The 16,879-nt window shown below is 47.9% G+C and overlaps 1 protein-coding gene across 4 annotated transcripts in view; it reads right to left on the bottom strand.

Moving 5' to 3' along the window:
* The window catches only part of Fak (protein tyrosine kinase 2 Fak), a 51,630-nt gene that overhangs the window by 21,679 nt on the left and 13,072 nt on the right, over positions 1 to 16,879 (bottom strand). The window contains exon 2 of one of the 4 annotated variants that reach the window (XM_033471188.2): positions 637 to 1,027. The exons of 2 other annotated variants lie outside the window; for them this stretch is intronic. In XM_033471188.2, coding sequence (XP_033327079.2) covers positions 637 to 719 — 83 coding nt within the window. In that variant the 5' untranslated portion in view covers positions 720 to 1,027. The remainder of the gene's footprint in view (positions 1 to 636; positions 1,028 to 16,879) is intronic. One more of the 4 variants, XM_033471189.2, reaches the window with a different exon arrangement.

Here is a 16,879-nt window from a genome sequence, read left to right as displayed (position 1 = left end):
GACGGTGTTCTCTATTCTCCGTATGCCATAGGCCGCACGGCACCCCGCAAATTGCCATTCGCCAGCCTAACTCTCGTCGGCTAAACGCCCGTTCACGAAACGAACATCCCAAAGCACTGCTGGACAGTGCTGGGTAATATTTATAGCGAAAATATTTCGAATACTATTTTGTAATATTAAATAGATTCTTTGTTATATTCTATTTTATATTTAATATAGATCCTTCATAGTAAAATTATCCTTCAAATAAAATAGTATTTCAAATAGGGCAGCAAAATTTCAGTAATTAAAATATTTTTTTTTTAAGCATAAAATGAATATTTTCTTTTGATAATCCGCGGCCGAAGCATGACACAAAAATTTTCTTTCGATTATCCGCAGCAAGATGCATGAAATAAATATTTTATTTTGATATAACGTAAAATAGTTTATTCGCGGATTCGTTGTAGGACCGACGGAACCGGCAGAAGTTGCTTTTCACTTCGGTGAATAATCGCGAGAAATCGTGAGAATTTGTCCAGAGAATGCCTCTGGTTTTTCTCGCGATGAAACCGAGCGAAAGGGAGGAATAGCGACGATTCCCGCGACCATTAGGGCTATCGTGAATCGCAATTGAAATCGTGAACGATTACTTACTCGGTGGTTTCGAGGTACTGGAAGACCCGGTAGACGGGACGTCGATACATGAAGAGATGGTCCTCGACACGCTCCACCATCATCCTAAAACCACTTCATTCGAAACGGTGGGCTCACTGATCATCACCCACCGCTAGTCACTGTTTTCATCGGCACTAGACGCGGCACTGTTCCCCTTGCTCGCACGAAAAATCGTGGAAATCGACGCACCACGTCGTCGATCCACGGAGATCGAGTTCTACGATCTATGACAAATTAATTCACCAACGGTCCCGACGAACCGAACGAACGCGTGAAAAACTCGTGCGAAACTCGGCGAACGCGTGTCTCCTTTCGCTTCTTCCGCTTCCACCGGTGCTCGCAGGATTCAAGAGCTTCCCGGCGTACGAGACTGCGTGCAAATTCAATGGGATCTCGATGAGATCTCGACGAGATTTCGACGAAATTTCGACGAGTTCTAACGCTCCGATGCGACTCGAACGCCCGATGCAACGACGCGCCGCGCTGCGCCGGCTCTTCCTTTTCCGGAGCATTCGCTGTATCGCCGCTCTCGAATCGATACGTTCGACGGATAACACGCGCGACAGGTGCAACGGGAGGTGCAACTTTATCGTCCAGCTTCTCGCCGCGTCTGCAATAACCCTCCAGCGCGACGTTTTTCACGACGACATCGAGGTCCGTGTCGATTCACCCTCGACCCTTTGCGTCGCGATCGAGACGCGTCGCGAGTGATCCGGCAAATTTAGATCCGAAACTCAGTTCTTAAAATTTGATATTTGCATAAAAATCCGTGTCGAACAAGGTCCCGTTAATCCACGGACGGTGGACCATTTTCGCAACTACAGTAATGTCTCTCTAATTGTATTATAGTAATGTCTCCCTTACTGACGCTCCGATTGTCCACAGAAGTAGACAATTTGGGAAGAGGAGATACGATTATTCGAGCCTTACGGTTTGTTTTTATAGTTACGAATTGTCAACAATTATAAAAACGAGCCGCAAGGCTCGAATGATCGTATCTCCTCTTCCCGAATTGTCCATTTTTCTGCAGAATCTGAGCGTCAGTAAGGGAGACATTACTGTAATACAATTCACGGTGTTCGCGACGACGTCAATTTTGCCGAACGCATTTCCGGTTAATCGAAAAAATGTGTAATAAAATAAATATGTCTAATTAAAATAAAAATGTCTAATAAACCCTGTTACTAATCATTTCAACCCTTAGCACTCGAGCGGTGACTCCGAGGCACTACTAAAATTTGTTGTATCACCTTTCAAGATAATTTTGATATTAACAAAGTTTAGATTGAAAAAATGATTAAAAGTCAATTCATATGCATAAAATGCATTTTGTCATATAAAATAGAAATACTATAAGTATTATAGTATTTTATATAAGTATATAGTATATTAGTATATCTAGTAAAATTAGGATTATAAGTATTTTAGAAAATAAGTAAAATAGAAATACTATGATTTTATATTTACAGTTAAAATAGCTTCGAGTGCAAAGGGTTAACATCCAACAAAACCCTTGAAATTTCACTGAAAAAGGTGTCACAGTTTCTTCGCGAGATGATCACCGAGGAAAAGCCGCAGGAATAGAATAAAAACGCTAGAATAGCCGCTCGAATATCCGAGTTTAGCCGGAACCGCGGTGCGTGGCGGGAATCATCCCTTATCGCAGGGTGCTCTCTCGGTCTTCTCGCGGCGTCGGGTTCGCGGTGAACTAGCAAGGAGCCCGGCGAACGGATAGCGATCTCGCGTGCAGTTGTCTCTAGGTACGCGGCACCGAACGCGCACCTAACCTACCCCAATCGGAACGCAGGGCACCGCCTAAGCCGGCCGGCCGGCCGCCGGCAGCGAGCTGCAGGCTGCAGGCGATGCAGACTATACAGGCTGCAAGCTGCAGTCCCTGCAGGCCGTGCAGGCCAGCCCGCAACGCGTCCGCCCCGGTCCGCCCCTATCCGCCCCTATCCGCCCATCCCAGCACGCTCGCCTGGCCATCAACCCCTGTCTGCCACGTAAATTCCCTCGGATGGAACGTAAACACGAAGCATTTCCGGCCTACCGGCCGATCGCCGGCACCGGTGAATGGCCTCGAGACACCGGTTCGATGCATCTACCCTCCTCGCCGTCGAATATAATACCCGAAAGTCCACGTTTTCATGAAATTAACTCCTCGAGTACCGCGGTCAAATAATAATTCGCTCGACGAGTTATAAAAGTTTGCGAAGACACTCGTTCTCATGGGAATCGATCGAATAAATTGCATTATTCGGGGGGAGGGGGGGGGGGCAGAGAAGCTACTAGAAACTGTACAAAATCGAAATAAATTGGATTCCCCCACTTTTACGAGGCATTGCACTCCAATCAATTTTACCGTTCGCCGGGTTCGGCGTTAAATTTGTATCTCTTCCTTTCTGTCACTTCTTTCGGTAACGAACGCGGCTTTCTATCCCCCGTGTACCGAATAAATAAATGAATGAATATATATGAATAAATAAATATAAATAAACAAACCGCCGTGTCGATTGCGCGCCGCAGCGAACGAAAATGCTGTGAAAATAGTCGGAGATTCGACTGTTTCGAATTTTCGAAGGGGTTGTAAAGACGCGAACGAACTCATCGACGCGATTAATTAATAAACTCCGGCGATCTATAATACGAAGAGAGGAAAAACGTGCTGCTGTGTTTGTGTGTGTACTGCCGGCACGAAATTTGTAGGGACTGCGCGACTCCCGGTAAGGTATGCAGCCTATTTCAAGATGGACACCACCCACGTCTGTCTGCAGTCTCTGCAGAGCCGACCACCGCAGCGTTGCTCCCTTCGTCGCGGTAATTAACCTCCGCGAATCCTCGGTGACCCGAGTTCCCTTCTCGCATCGGTAGAAAAGCGTGAAACGCGGTCGCGAGCACTCGGAGGAAGACTCGGCCGAGAAGGCTCGATGCTTTCGATCGATGCTATTGATCGCTGGTCGCGGAAGGATCCGAGGGAACTTCGCGAAAGACCGGATCAAGGTAAACGCGCTCATTTCTGCGAGTATGCGATTTTTACTGCGGACGCGCGCTCTGACGCGAGCGTACGCTTTATCGCGGTATCAATTTAATCCGATCGGCTAAAACGCCGCGGCGAAGCGTGCAGCCACAGTAAGTCGAACCGTCGCAGTAATAGGAGCATTTGGGCCGTCTTCCGAAGACGAAATCGCGCGCCGTCGCCTCTGATCGCCCCCGAGAGGCTCGACAGCGGGTCTCCGCAAGCTGCTACAGTAATGTCTCCCTTATTGATGCTTAGACCGCGCACAAAAATGGACAATATGGGAAGAGGAGATGCGATTATTCGAGCCTTGCAGCTCGTTTTTGTAATTGTTGGCAATCAATAACTATAAAAACTAATCACAAGGCTCGAATAATCGTATCTCCTGTTCCCAAATTGTCCAATTTCGTGCGCAATCTGAGCGTCAATTAGAGAGACATTACTGTACCACGAACCGTTCCGCCGATCCAACGGGGATGGCGGCGGCGTATCCGCGTGAAAAACTCTTGCGACCGCGTCGAGAGAAGTTCGTGGATCGTGTAGGAAGATCGAGGGCTCTTCGGGAGCCGGGAGACCCGGAAAAAACGCGAGAAGCGGGCGAGAAGAAGCCGAAGAGGGACCGCGCGCGCCACGCGGCCGATTTTCCGAAACGCGGAGGGCCCGGGAGCCGGTGTCGGCGACCGTATCAAGGTCGTGCAACCTTGACACTCCGCTTCGAAATCTTCCTCCACTCCTCGCGGCCCGCCCGCGGGCTCTCTCGAGCCACGGGTGCTTCACCTTGATCGCGGCGTCGGGTGCGTTAACGCCACTCGAGTACTTGTCCGCGGTACCGGTGTGTGTGCCGAAACTGCGGCTGAACCCGCGGGGCGGTCGTCTCACCCCTCGGACGCCTTGTCCTCGACCTCGGCGCTCCCGTCGAGGGCGGCTCGCGGTCCGTAGGCCCGAGAAGGCTTGCCCGAAGAAGCCTCGCCGGCTGGAACACGACACCGTGGAACCCCGCGAGGATCGCGAACACACTCTTCGGGGTAGGAGCGCGGAAACGCGGCTTCCCCGTGACCTTGTCGGGACTCGGGACGCTTCGGCTAGCCGGCGATCGTGAACCGTGAACTCGCGAACTCGCGAACCGCGACCGCCGAACCTGCTCGAGAGGCTGCCGGACAGAGACTTGCACGGGAAATCGAAAACGGGGCGCCTAGCAACAGCGTGTCGCGAACGACGCGCGTCCGTCTCCTCGGGGTTGCGTCAGGTATACGTTTTGCCGGTTCAAGGGGAGCAGGCGCTTTGCTGGGTGCGGCAGCCTGCGCCGCGACGCCCGGCGTCCCTCCCTCGCCGCGGCTCTCCCGCCGAGCCCTGTCTCTCTCCCTTTCTCCCTCTCCTCGCGCACTCTCTCTCTTCTCTTTTGCTCTCTCTCTCTCTCTCTCTTCTCTTTTGCTTTCTCTCTCTCTCTTCTCTTTTGCTCTCTCTCTCTCTCTCTTCTCTTTTGCTATCTCTCTTTCTCTCTCTCTCTCTCTCTCTCTCTCTCCTGCGCGTCCGTCTATCGCCCTCCACTCCCTTCGCGTCTCCGCCAGCCGGCAACCACCCTCGTTTCCGAGGCCGACTCTACCCTCCTGACACGGCGGAGCAACCCCCGCGCCGTCCCTCGCGTCCGTGTTTCATTCCCTGCCAGCGGACGAACGGCCGAGCGAACAAGCGAGCGAGCACCCATCGTCCACGAACCTCGCAGTCGTCGCAGTATACCGCAGTATTTATTTATTTACTTGTTTATTCATTTGTGGACGCGTTCAATGAAAATTCGTAGAATGAATGCACCGATGAAGAAATGTTACGTGCGCACGTCGCAGAAGAGGGTGGAAGTCTTGCGTTCTAAAATAATTTCTATATTGTCTTTGTTTGTAACTGCAAGATTGTTAAAAGCGTAATTGTTGTACGAGTCGCGAGACTCATTTTCATGTGCATGAAAATGCAACGAATCGCGGAAGATGAAAACAACGGGTTGTAGATTGGAGAAACTATTCTGGACTTGGGGTTAAAATGGCACCGACTGCAAAAGGGTTGGTTAACGCTAGATTTACGGAGCATTAAAGATAGTTTATAAACGTAACAATGAGACGTTTATTCCGATTTTTAACAAGCGTTATTGTAACATTTGCCGTAAGTAGAGTATAAATTGAATAAATAACTCACAAATGTGCCTTTACGATATGATAATATAATATAATATAATATAATATATTATCATCGTAATATATATAATATAATAAATATATAATATAATATATTATCATTATAATATATATATGATATAATAAATATATAATATTATATATTATAATATATTAATCGTAAATGAAAAAATTAGTGACCCGCCATTTCGACGGGTTCCGTAAATCTAGTGTTAGCCGACAATGCTAATCATCGACGCTCGTTTCATTGACATCGATTTATCTACCAATCGTAGGGAATGACTATCATCGTCAGGCAAACGTGAAGTCAACGCCGTTGAAACGGCGACGTTGACTGTCGACGGAAACATTGTGATTTCACTAAATATATAATGTTGTCGGTGAAATGATCGCAGATGATTCGACATATAAACCCGAACGAAAAAGTTCTCGAGGCCAACCGTTCCCCAGCATAGAGAAAGCAAGCCTCTGCCGTCAGCAACCGAGCTGCCCGTTTCGCCATCCACGGAAGCGACGTCGCTTTTTCGCCGGGGGTTGCTGCGCTTCCCGGCAGAAACTTCGCTGGAGACTGACTGCTCCATTTATGCGGTTCCGCGAGCGTGCTCGAACACGGTGAATGGCCCGGTGTTTCCGCGATTCGTGCCAACTCCCGCGTTGGGACCGAGGTTCGCGCGCGCACACGCGAGCATTTCTCGTCGAATCGAAGAGTTCTTCCCGAAACCGTGCGTTCCACGTCCCGTCGAACCTTTTATTTATTTAGTAGCGGGCGCGAAACCGTCTAATAAAAAATAAACAAAATATAACACGTCTTCTTTTCTATTATCATCGAAACAGATAGATCGACCGCGAAAATCGAACATTTCGGGATGCTCCTTTCAGGTGACACGCGGCCCGCAAAGCGTTGCACAAAGTTCCTCGGCGACGAATCGTGCCGCGGAACCCAGTTGCCGAAGCGTTTAACCGGAAATGGAAACTCGTCGCGAAGAACTCGTGTCCGAAGTCGTTCGGCACTCGGCGGGAATCGATTCCGTTAGTTCGGCCAACTGGCAAACTAATTTCGCAAATGGCACGAGGATGCGACTTCGGCCAGGCTTCGAATGAACTTACGGCCGCAGGCGTTGCCGCAGCCTGTGCCCTGCCCCGTTTCAAATTTCCCGGCTGCTCTGACATTTCGCCGTAAATTAATATTAGTAATAATAATAATAATAATAATAATCACGGTCGGAGCAGCCCCGTATCTTCCGAAGCGACCGTGGGTCCCGAGATGCGACTGTCGTTGGCGCAAAACGCGCGCGTCGATCCCATTCGAAATCGTTAGGCTTATTCCAGCCTCGATCTTTGCTGCTCGATCTTTGTTCGTTTGGCGAGACTTCCGTGGCCCAATTATTATCGGGGCTCGTCCGAAGATAGCTCTCGCGCGTCTGCACGCTCCGAGCTCGGATTTAACGATCGTACACGCGTTATGAGATTATCGCGCGGACAGACGCGGCGTCCAGGTCCGATTAATCTTTTTTTTGCTGGCGATTTAATTATCACCGGGAGTGGGATACACGATAGAGAGAGGGAGAGAGAGAAGGAGAGAGACTGAGAGAGAGCGAGAGAGCCTTAGAGAGAGAGAGAGAGAGAGAGAGCGAGAGAGACTGAGAGAGAGAGAGAAAGAGAGCGAGAGAGAGAGCGAGAGAGCAAGAGAGAGAGAGAGAGCAAGAAAGAGAGAGCGAGAGAGCGAGAGAGCAAGAGAGAGACTGAGAGAGCGAGAGAGCAAGAGAGAGAGACTGAGAGAGCGAGAGAGCAAGAGAGAGAGAGAGAGAGACTGAGAGTGCGAGAGAGCAGGAGAGAGAGACTGAGAGAGCGAGAGAGCAAGAGAGAGAGACTGAGAGAGCGAGAGAGGCAGAGAGAGACTGAGAGAGAGCGAGAGAGACTGAGAGAGAGCGAGAGAGACTGAGAGAGAGGGGGGGCAAGGAGAGTCGTCTGTAGCGGCTGAAATCGGGTCGGCCGACGCGAATCTGTTCCGCAAATACAATTTCCCGGTGAAAGGGAGCACGGCGACGTAATCGGGCCGATATTAAATTCTTCGATGAATCGGCCCGATGATTTTTCCTCGCACGAGCAATCGGAATCCCGTCGCCGTCGTCGGCCGAACAACGTTTGCCGCGGGGGTGCGGCGGGGACTGGATATCGCGGAGTTCCATCGAGACCAGACAATTAAGGGGAAATGGAGAAGCGCGGTGCACGCCCGGGGAACATCCTACTATATCCTATGGCCCTAAAGGAGGCTTCCATCGAACGTGCGTCGAACAGTTCGCGTCCAACGCGAAGCAAACATTTCGTATTATTTTTCGCCCGTGAAAATCCTCGACGGACTCCTTTTCCTCGATTCAGCAACGATTTTCGAGAGGTTTCGCGTCCCCGGATGCTGCGATGCGATCCAAAATGTTCCTCCGTGACCGCGGATTTCGCGTATTCGCGACAAAAAAACGGGAGAACGAAATTTATAACTCGTTCGAACGATTCGAATAAATGTTCACGTAGTTCCCTGACATCTCGCAAGAGCTCCTCGTTTTGCATAAACATTCGCAAGTCCACATAGATTATCAAGATATATTCCAGCGACGACGCTGGCAATATAATTCGATTGCGAGAACATTGCGCGAGCGCTGCCCGCCGTAATAACAGACTACGGTGGGCTGGGGAAACTCTCTGGCCCCGACAGGGAAAACGGCGAGGACGCGGAAGAAGGAAAATACGGAGGAATCCGGTTGTCGTCTGCGGGCCGCCTCCGAGAGCTCGTTTCGAGACTTTCGAGCTCGAATTCTTTTCTCTCGTCAGCGTTCGCGGCAGCTGTCAGCGACGAAGCCACCGAGCGCAGCCCACGGATCGATAATTCAGCGTTCTCACGAGCCCGATCCGAAGAGAAGGAAACGACGAATGGACACGCGGGACCACGGGACACCGAGGAGAGAGAAGCGGCGAGCCGCGCTCGGCCGCGTACGCGCCGCGTGAGAGGGACGAAGAGAGCTCGAGAGAGACCGAGAGAGGCTGGGAGAGACGAAGAGAGCTCGAGAGAGACTGAGAGAGACGGAGAGAGACCGAGAGAGACGGAGAGAGACTGAGAGAGGCTGGGAGAGACGAAGAGGCGCGTAGGGTGCCCTCTCCGTGCGCACGCTAATTTGCATCGGGGATACGCACGCATCGGGAGAGAGCGAGGTTCCCTTTTTGCCGGAGCACGTATCAACAGGGGTATCTAACGGTGAACGAGGGTCGAAACTCGAACCTCGAAACCGCCCGGCCGCGGCTAGGGTAACGATAATGGCTCGAAAGCACCAGTCGTTCAACGGCTTAACTCGTATATTAAATATTAGGCGATCCCACGGCCCACAGGCGCAGGCCACCGTGGCCTCCTCGACCTCCCCGTCGACCGCGTCCGAAGGACGATCAATTAGGCGAATGCGCGAACGCCGACGGTAGCCATGACAAATATGTTTTTCCGATAGGGAAACGAGCCGCGCCGCACAGGGGCCGATTTTCCCCGAAAATCGAACGGGGGAGATCGTTTTACAAATTGTTCTGTTCTAATTTTATTGTGTTATTTAATTTGTCTAAATGCAATAATGCAATAATTTGTACGGTTTTATATACGCTTAGTTTGGTTAACAACGAAATAAATCAGTGCTATCGCAATTATCTTTAATTCTTGTCTCACTGTCGTTATTGTGATTGTTATTACCACCAGACTGGATTTGCGGATTTTCATGCAAAACACATATTTACTTCTTTGCTAAACGATTCGACAATGTTTTAATACTCTTTTTTTACGGTTTTTACAGTTTCGCGTTTCATTTTCTGAACTTGGTACTCGAACATTGTACGATAATATCGTGTTAAAAACTTTTCTAATCGATAATACTTTCTTTCGGATAAAATACATTTTATTTTTAGTTACGCAGCTCCCACGTGCTTCGAGAAAAAAAAATGTGGATGTTGATCAACTTTCCTCGTTTCTCTCGTTACAAAGTACGAACCGATCTTCCTTGTTATTCTCGTCACAAACTAAAGACAGATTTTCCATGTTTTTCTAGTTGCATAGTACGAACCGATCTTCCTCGTTTTTCTAGTTGCATAATAAGAACAGGTCTTCCTCGTTTGTCTAGTTAAAGTGCAAGGACGAATCTTCCTCGACTTCCATTAGTAAAAACAGGAAAAAAAAGGAGAGAAACCAACGTCCGTCGATTGGAGGCTCGCGTGTCCCCCGGCCTCGGCCGTGAACCAATTAACGAAATGGAACAATGTATTTCGTCCAATTTTCACGAGGAACCGAACACGGTGTGCCGCGGCGGATCGATCGCGTCCCTCCGGCGCAATTTTTCTCCGCGCTGCACGGGCCGTTATTCCGAATCGAAGTCGCGTCGTACAGGATGCTGGCGCGTCAAGATTACGTACGTGCCGGGAATTCTGGGATGCGGATCGGGGGACCAACGAAAAAATTCCTCGCCGTCCTCTCCGTCGTCTATCGTTCGCCGATCGCGGCTCTCTTCCGGAAGGGAAACTTCAATTTCGATGGCCGCCGTGGAAAGGGGGGACAACAGCAGATCCTCCTATTATTCGCGAAACATTGCAAATGGAACTTCTCGATGGAATTCCGTGCGGAGCTTTTTCGCAGCAGCGAAAGAAACGACACGGTCGTTGTGTTCCGGCGGGGGAGATTTTCTTTATTCTTTCGCACGCCGGAGTTTCCCCGGTAATTACGCCGCGAGTGGATGCACGGGACGGCCTTGAACTTCGAACCGAGCGTGCACGGGAACGCACGGTGCCCGGCATCCGGTCCGCGACCGGCAATGAGCAACCAGCGATCCCCGGCTTCTGCTTGCCGCACTATCCCACACTGTTCCACGCTGCGGCACGCTACAGGGTGTCCCGAAAATGTCTCGCAATCTGGAAATGGGAGGTTTCTGAAGTCATCTGAAGCAACTTTTTCCTTTACGAAAATTTTCTCCGAGGCCTCGTTTACGAGTTATTAACGAAAAACACTGACCAATAAGAGGCGAGCTCGGCTGTCGCGCGAATGCACGGAGCCCAGTTCCGCTCATTGGCTCGGCCATCTCGCGCCAAATGATCTCGCCTCTGATTGATCACCTGTTTTTCGTTAATAACTCGTAAACGAAGCCGCGGATTGCATTTTCGCTAAGGAAAAAGCTGCTTCGAATGACCTCGGGGATCCTCTACTTTCGGATTGCGAGACACTTTCCGGACACCCTGTATGGTCGCGCCACGCAGCGGCGTGCTATGCCACGCGTTCCTTATCGCGAGCTTATCGCGCCGCGCGCCTTTCCTGTCGTTCCGGCCTCGCTCGTTTTATTATTCTTCCGCCGCCGCGAGCCGGCCGCAGGCTAATTACCGGGGACGAGCCGCTTTCCTACGTTTCACTCGCTCCGTGAACGTTCCTAATTTGTCCGACCTGGATCATGCGTTTCGCCCTGGAACGACCCGACGAGGCTGCCGCAACCCGGCGACCCTACGCAATTTTTAATTTCGCTGCAAACGTGTAAATACAGTGATGTCTCTCTAATTGACGCTCAGATTGTCCACAAAAATAATGGATAATTTGGGAAGAGAAGATACGATTATTCGAGCATTGCGGTTCATTTTTATAATCACGAATTGTCAACAACTATTAAAACGAGCCGCAAGGCTCGAATAATCGAATCTCCTCTTCCCAAACTGTTCATTTTTGTGCGCCACTGAAATGCATATGTTCCGCATAAATGCACTTGTTCCGAGCGTCAATTAGCGAGGATTTACAGTAAATTCTTTCTAACTGAGGCTCCGATTGCGCACAGAAATGAACAATTTCGGAAGAGAAGAAATACGATCACGCGAGCCTTGCACCGCGTTTTTATAATTGTGCACGATTTATAATTATAAAAATAAACCGCATATTACCGAATAATCGTGTCTGCCCTTCCCAAATTTTCCATTTTTTGGGACAATCTGAGCGTCAGTAAGGGAGACATTACTGTACCTAGCAGTCGGTATACAAGGTACAGTAATGTCTTCCTAATTGACGCTCGGATTGACCATTAAAAATGTACAATTTTGGAAGAGGAGCCTTGCGAATTCGAGCCATGCGATTCGTTTTTATAGTTACCGATTTTCAACAATTATAAAAACGAGCCGCAAGGCTCGAAATAATCATACCTCCTCTTCTCAAACTGTCCATTTTTGGGGACAATCTGAGCGTCAGTAAGGGAGACATTACTGTACCTAGCAGTCGGTATACAAGGTACAGTAATGTCTTCCTAATTGACGCTAGGATTGACCATTAAAAATGGACAATTTTGGAAGAGGAGTCTTGCGAATTCGAGCCATGCGACTCGTTTTTATAGTTACCGATTTTCAACAATTATAAAAACGAGCCGCAAGGCTCGAAATAATCATACCTCCTCTTCTCAAACTGTCCATTTTTGGGGACAATCTGAGCGTCAGTAAGGGAGACATTACTGTACCTAGCAGTCGGTATACAAGGTACAGTAATGTCTTCCTAATTGACGCTAGGATTGACCATTAAAAATGGACAATTTTGGAAGAGGAGTCTTGCGAATTCGAGCCATGCGACTCGTTTTTATAGCTACCGATTTTCAACAATTATAAAAACAAGCCTCTTCTCAAACTGTCCATTTTTAGGGACAATCTGAGCGTCAGTAAGAGAGACATTACTGTATTACGAGATCCTCCAGCGGCATTTTTCTGGCGGGTCGCGCGACGCCGTGAATCGATCGGCGATATCGCGAAACGGAAGTACGAACCATCCGGGAAAATCGGATCGGCGGGTGCGTCGAAGGGAACCGCGTTGAAATCCACGTCGGCGATCGGTCTGTCTCTTTTCGCATGCCGGGCGTCGATGGTCGGTGCACGCGCTTCGCCACCACAGGTAGGATGCACCTGTGCCGTACTCGCCCTCGACACTGTTTGCATTTCAAACATCGCGGAACTACCGTTCACGAGTTATCTGCGAGCCGGAGGGAAGAGGATAACGAACCGGAAAGGGGGCCAGAGAGAAAAAAAAGAGAGAGAAGGAAAGAAGAACGGGAAGCTACGGATAACAAACGAAAATGGCATTGTGTATGGCGGAGCAAGCGACTCTAGTCTTACCAAATTGGTTAACCCTTTGCAAAATTTGTTATAAGGTAATCTTCACGTTCCAAGGTAATCTTTATGTTAACAAAGTTTAGATTTTTAAAAAATTGTTAAAAGTGTAACTGTTGTGCGAGTCACAAGACTCAATTTCACATGCATAAAATGCACTTTGTCATATAAAATGGAAATACTATAAGTCGGAGAAATTATTTTGGATTTACAGTTAAAACAGCTTCGAGTGCAAAGGGTCAACTCTAACAAACTGCGAAATCTTCCGTTAAAGTCCGCCGAATTCCTCTGTCTCGTCGATAGACTTTCTGCAGATTTTTTGCATTTATGGTAAAAATGAATTACCATTATTACCATTATCATTATTATTATTTCTCTTATTATTATTATTATTATTTTTACTGTTATGCTGATATTTTGCTCGAGAAATTTAAAAAGCATTTGGCCCGTTAGCGCTAAATAAATAAGTAAGTAAATAAGTAGACAAATAAATAAATAAATGAATGAATAAATAAACAAACAAGTGAATAAATAAATAAATGAAATGAGAGATTCCGGGGGAGAACGTAGAGTTTCACGCGTTCCGCGGGAACCGTCGACGAGCAGATTGATAAGCCGAAGCTCCGGCTGGCCGGATTGCTCGAGAAATCATGGGAAAACTCATCGAACGTTCGCTCGCCGCGATAGCACAGATGATAAAGCTGGTTGCGCAGCGTCTATTATCTATGTATGTATCGCGTAAGAGCAGAAGCGGCCCCGTTGTTCGGTGCATCGGAGCAGAGAAGCGGCCCCGTTGTTCGGCGCATCGGTGCATCGGTGCATCGCTCGCATCGCTCGCATCGCTCGAATTGCCTCGATGCAAAATAAAACGAGAACGAACGCGACGGGCGGATCTTCTGACGAGCCACGGACAAAAGCATCCCCAAGTTCGTCGAACCACGCGTTGACAAACGACGGGAGCGCGTGCACTTTCACGCGAGCTTTATACAAAGGGTCACGCGCTCCGGATCCTTCTCGGTCCGACGGGAAGATTCGAGACGAGGAGATTCGGTTCTTACGGCGATCGGACATTCGGAGAATCTCGGGGCGACACGCTATGCGAACTATTGCATTGCGAACGCGGCGAGAAGACGTTTGTATAAAATATTTCTGTAATAATAATAACAGCTTGATTTATCGACGGGACAAATCCATTATTGCAGTGAGAAAAAGAAATGATTGGAGGGAAATCATTTGTATAAAATATTTCTCTAATAATAACAATAATAATATTAATAATAGTAATAATAATAACAGCTTAATTTATCGACAGGTCAAATCGATTATTGCAGTGAGAGAAAGAAATGATTAGACAGCGGATTTTATTTTTTTATTTTTTTACATTAATATAATAAAATAAAAATAATGGATTAGTTGAAGTAGAAGGTATTATGTTTAATCTATTAAAATGATTACAGAAAGAATATATTTGTCCTTTAGTTTATATTTCCTGCAATCGACAATCAGACAATTTTTATCTTGCAGGAAGATCCTCAGTCAAATTATTATTATTATTATTATTATTATTATTATTACTATAAAATTAATTAATAATAATTATTATTGTTATAAATTATTATTATTAAAAAGTAATTATTATAAAGAACGTGTCGCGTGTAATGCATGAATGTTTTTTACCGCGTTTTGGTACGCAATGGCCGCACACCGCCGTGGTCGATTGTTCGATCATCGAAATCAGAGCGATTACCTCGGGAGGAAGCGGAACGCAGAAACAAGAAGAGAATTTCGAGTCGGCGCGGCGCGTCTCGCGGTGGTTTGCGGTGCACCGTCCTTATCGAGCCCATTAATTTTGCGGTGCGCCGAGATCCGATAAATCCGCGGAGGATCGGAAAGATCGAACGGCTCCGCCGTTCCCGGCGTGTATCGTCGATCGGAGGAGCCCCGACGATGCTCGTCGATACACTCGGTGGCCATAAACGATCGAAACTTCCGGTCCTCGGGCGCACCGCTGGTCGACGACGCAGTGCACACGCCGGTGCTTTTGGAAGAAGCCGGTACATACGTGGCATCTCGCAGAGCCGAGGCCCTGATAATTATGCGCCGAGCATATTCGGCGAGTGACGGCGGTGGTCCGACATGGAGCGCGCGTCTCGGCTTCGCATCCTGCTCCCTTTCCTTTCACGACGACGTCGACGGGACACGCTCGAGGAATCGTTTATTCTTCCCCGGGACGTTGTTATTGTTATTCTTGTTTATTAACTAGACGGCCTGATCACCCTTTGGATTGCTGAATATATATATATATATATATATATATATATATATATATTAGGGATGCATATATACCCGATAATTTAGGGTACACGTACAGTCAGAGACAAATATATGTCGACGCTCTTTAAAACGGTAGAACTTTATTCAAACTGGACCTAATGACTTGAATTCTTTTTTTTTAGATGATAGAGGAACTACTGGACGCGATGACTAAAGTGCTTTTTTAATCGCGTCAACTGCTTCGGTTATTAATAGACTGCGGATCTTTATGCAGAATAAAAATTATCTGCATCGGTTGCAAGATGTAAGATCATTTTAATAAGTTGTAATCAACGTACCAACATTTTTAGTTTCTTTTTTAATTTTTTTCATTGTGTTTTATCTACACATTTGCCCTATAAGTGCATAAATATCCCAGTTATTATCGACCATCCCTTTTGGGGTAACTATATTAAACTTCACTGTACAGCTTGGATTGTTCTAAACGAATAAACAATGGATAACTTGCCGAAACAAATTTAATAAGCAAACGATATTTGGGAAAATAATAAAAGGGTGGACTAAGGGGTGACATTTGCCCCATAAATGCATGAAGATCCGCAGGCCAGTTATTATCGACCATTCCTTTTAGGGTAACTATATTAAACTTCACTGTATAGCTTAGATTGTTCCACGAATATGGATAACTTGCCGAAACAAATTTAATAAGCAAACGATATTTGGGCAAATAATAAAAGGGTGGCCCAAGGGGTGACATTTGCCCCATAAATGCATGAAGATCCGCAGCCCAGTTATTATCGACCATCCCTTTTGGGGTGTAAGTATAGTAAGCTTCACTGTTAGACTGTTCTACGAATAAACAATGGATAACTTGTCGAAACAATTTTAATAAGCAAACGATATTTGGGCGAATAATAAAAGGGTGGCCCGAGGGGTGGCTCGGAGCAGCAATTGGAGCGAACTCGTAGCCGCGATGCGGTGCACAGAGAGCTTGTGTATCTCGTCGGCGTAGATACGCAGAAGCCACGACCACAGAGACAAGAGGCTCGCGTATATAAATAGCTAGTTAGGGTCGATGGACAGACTAAAGAGGCGAACCGCGGACCGTGAGAGCGAGTATTGGTTCACCTGCACCTGCATCAACACCGGCATCTTTCGTCCTAGTATGCCCGAAATTCTGGCCGGCCTATACCGGAACAATTCCCTTACGTCCACAGATTTCCTGGCGTTCCTGACCCAATTCGAAAGACGCTGGACAACGACGACACAGCGAACGCGAACGTGATCGGATTGGTGGATCGACCCGTTCCCGGCCGATGACGCGGCTTCGAATACGTCATACACGTAGAAAGCCTCTACAGCTGATCGTGACGCCGAGCGCTGCGCTTTATCGGCTGCTTATCATAATTTTTGATTGCCCTAGCTATCTAGAGACAAACCTCGTCGAGTCTCGTGCCGAGTCTCGTTCGCTGTTTTCCGCGTACTCGTCGAAGAATGGTCAACGTTCTCTACGGAGTAGGCGAGGAGAGCACTGGTTCTAACACACCGGTGCCGGTAACGACGCGTTGAATATCTCAAAATATCAGACAGATGTTTATATACGCGGTCC

The sequence above is a fragment of the Megalopta genalis genome, chromosome 2 (genome assembly GCF_051020955.1).
Source record: "Megalopta genalis isolate 19385.01 chromosome 2, iyMegGena1_principal, whole genome shotgun sequence".
Lineage (NCBI taxonomy): Eukaryota > Metazoa > Arthropoda > Insecta > Hymenoptera > Halictidae > Megalopta > Megalopta genalis.
The sequence above is the reverse complement of the archived record's forward strand: the minus strand, read 5'-3'. Positions and strand labels throughout refer to the sequence as shown.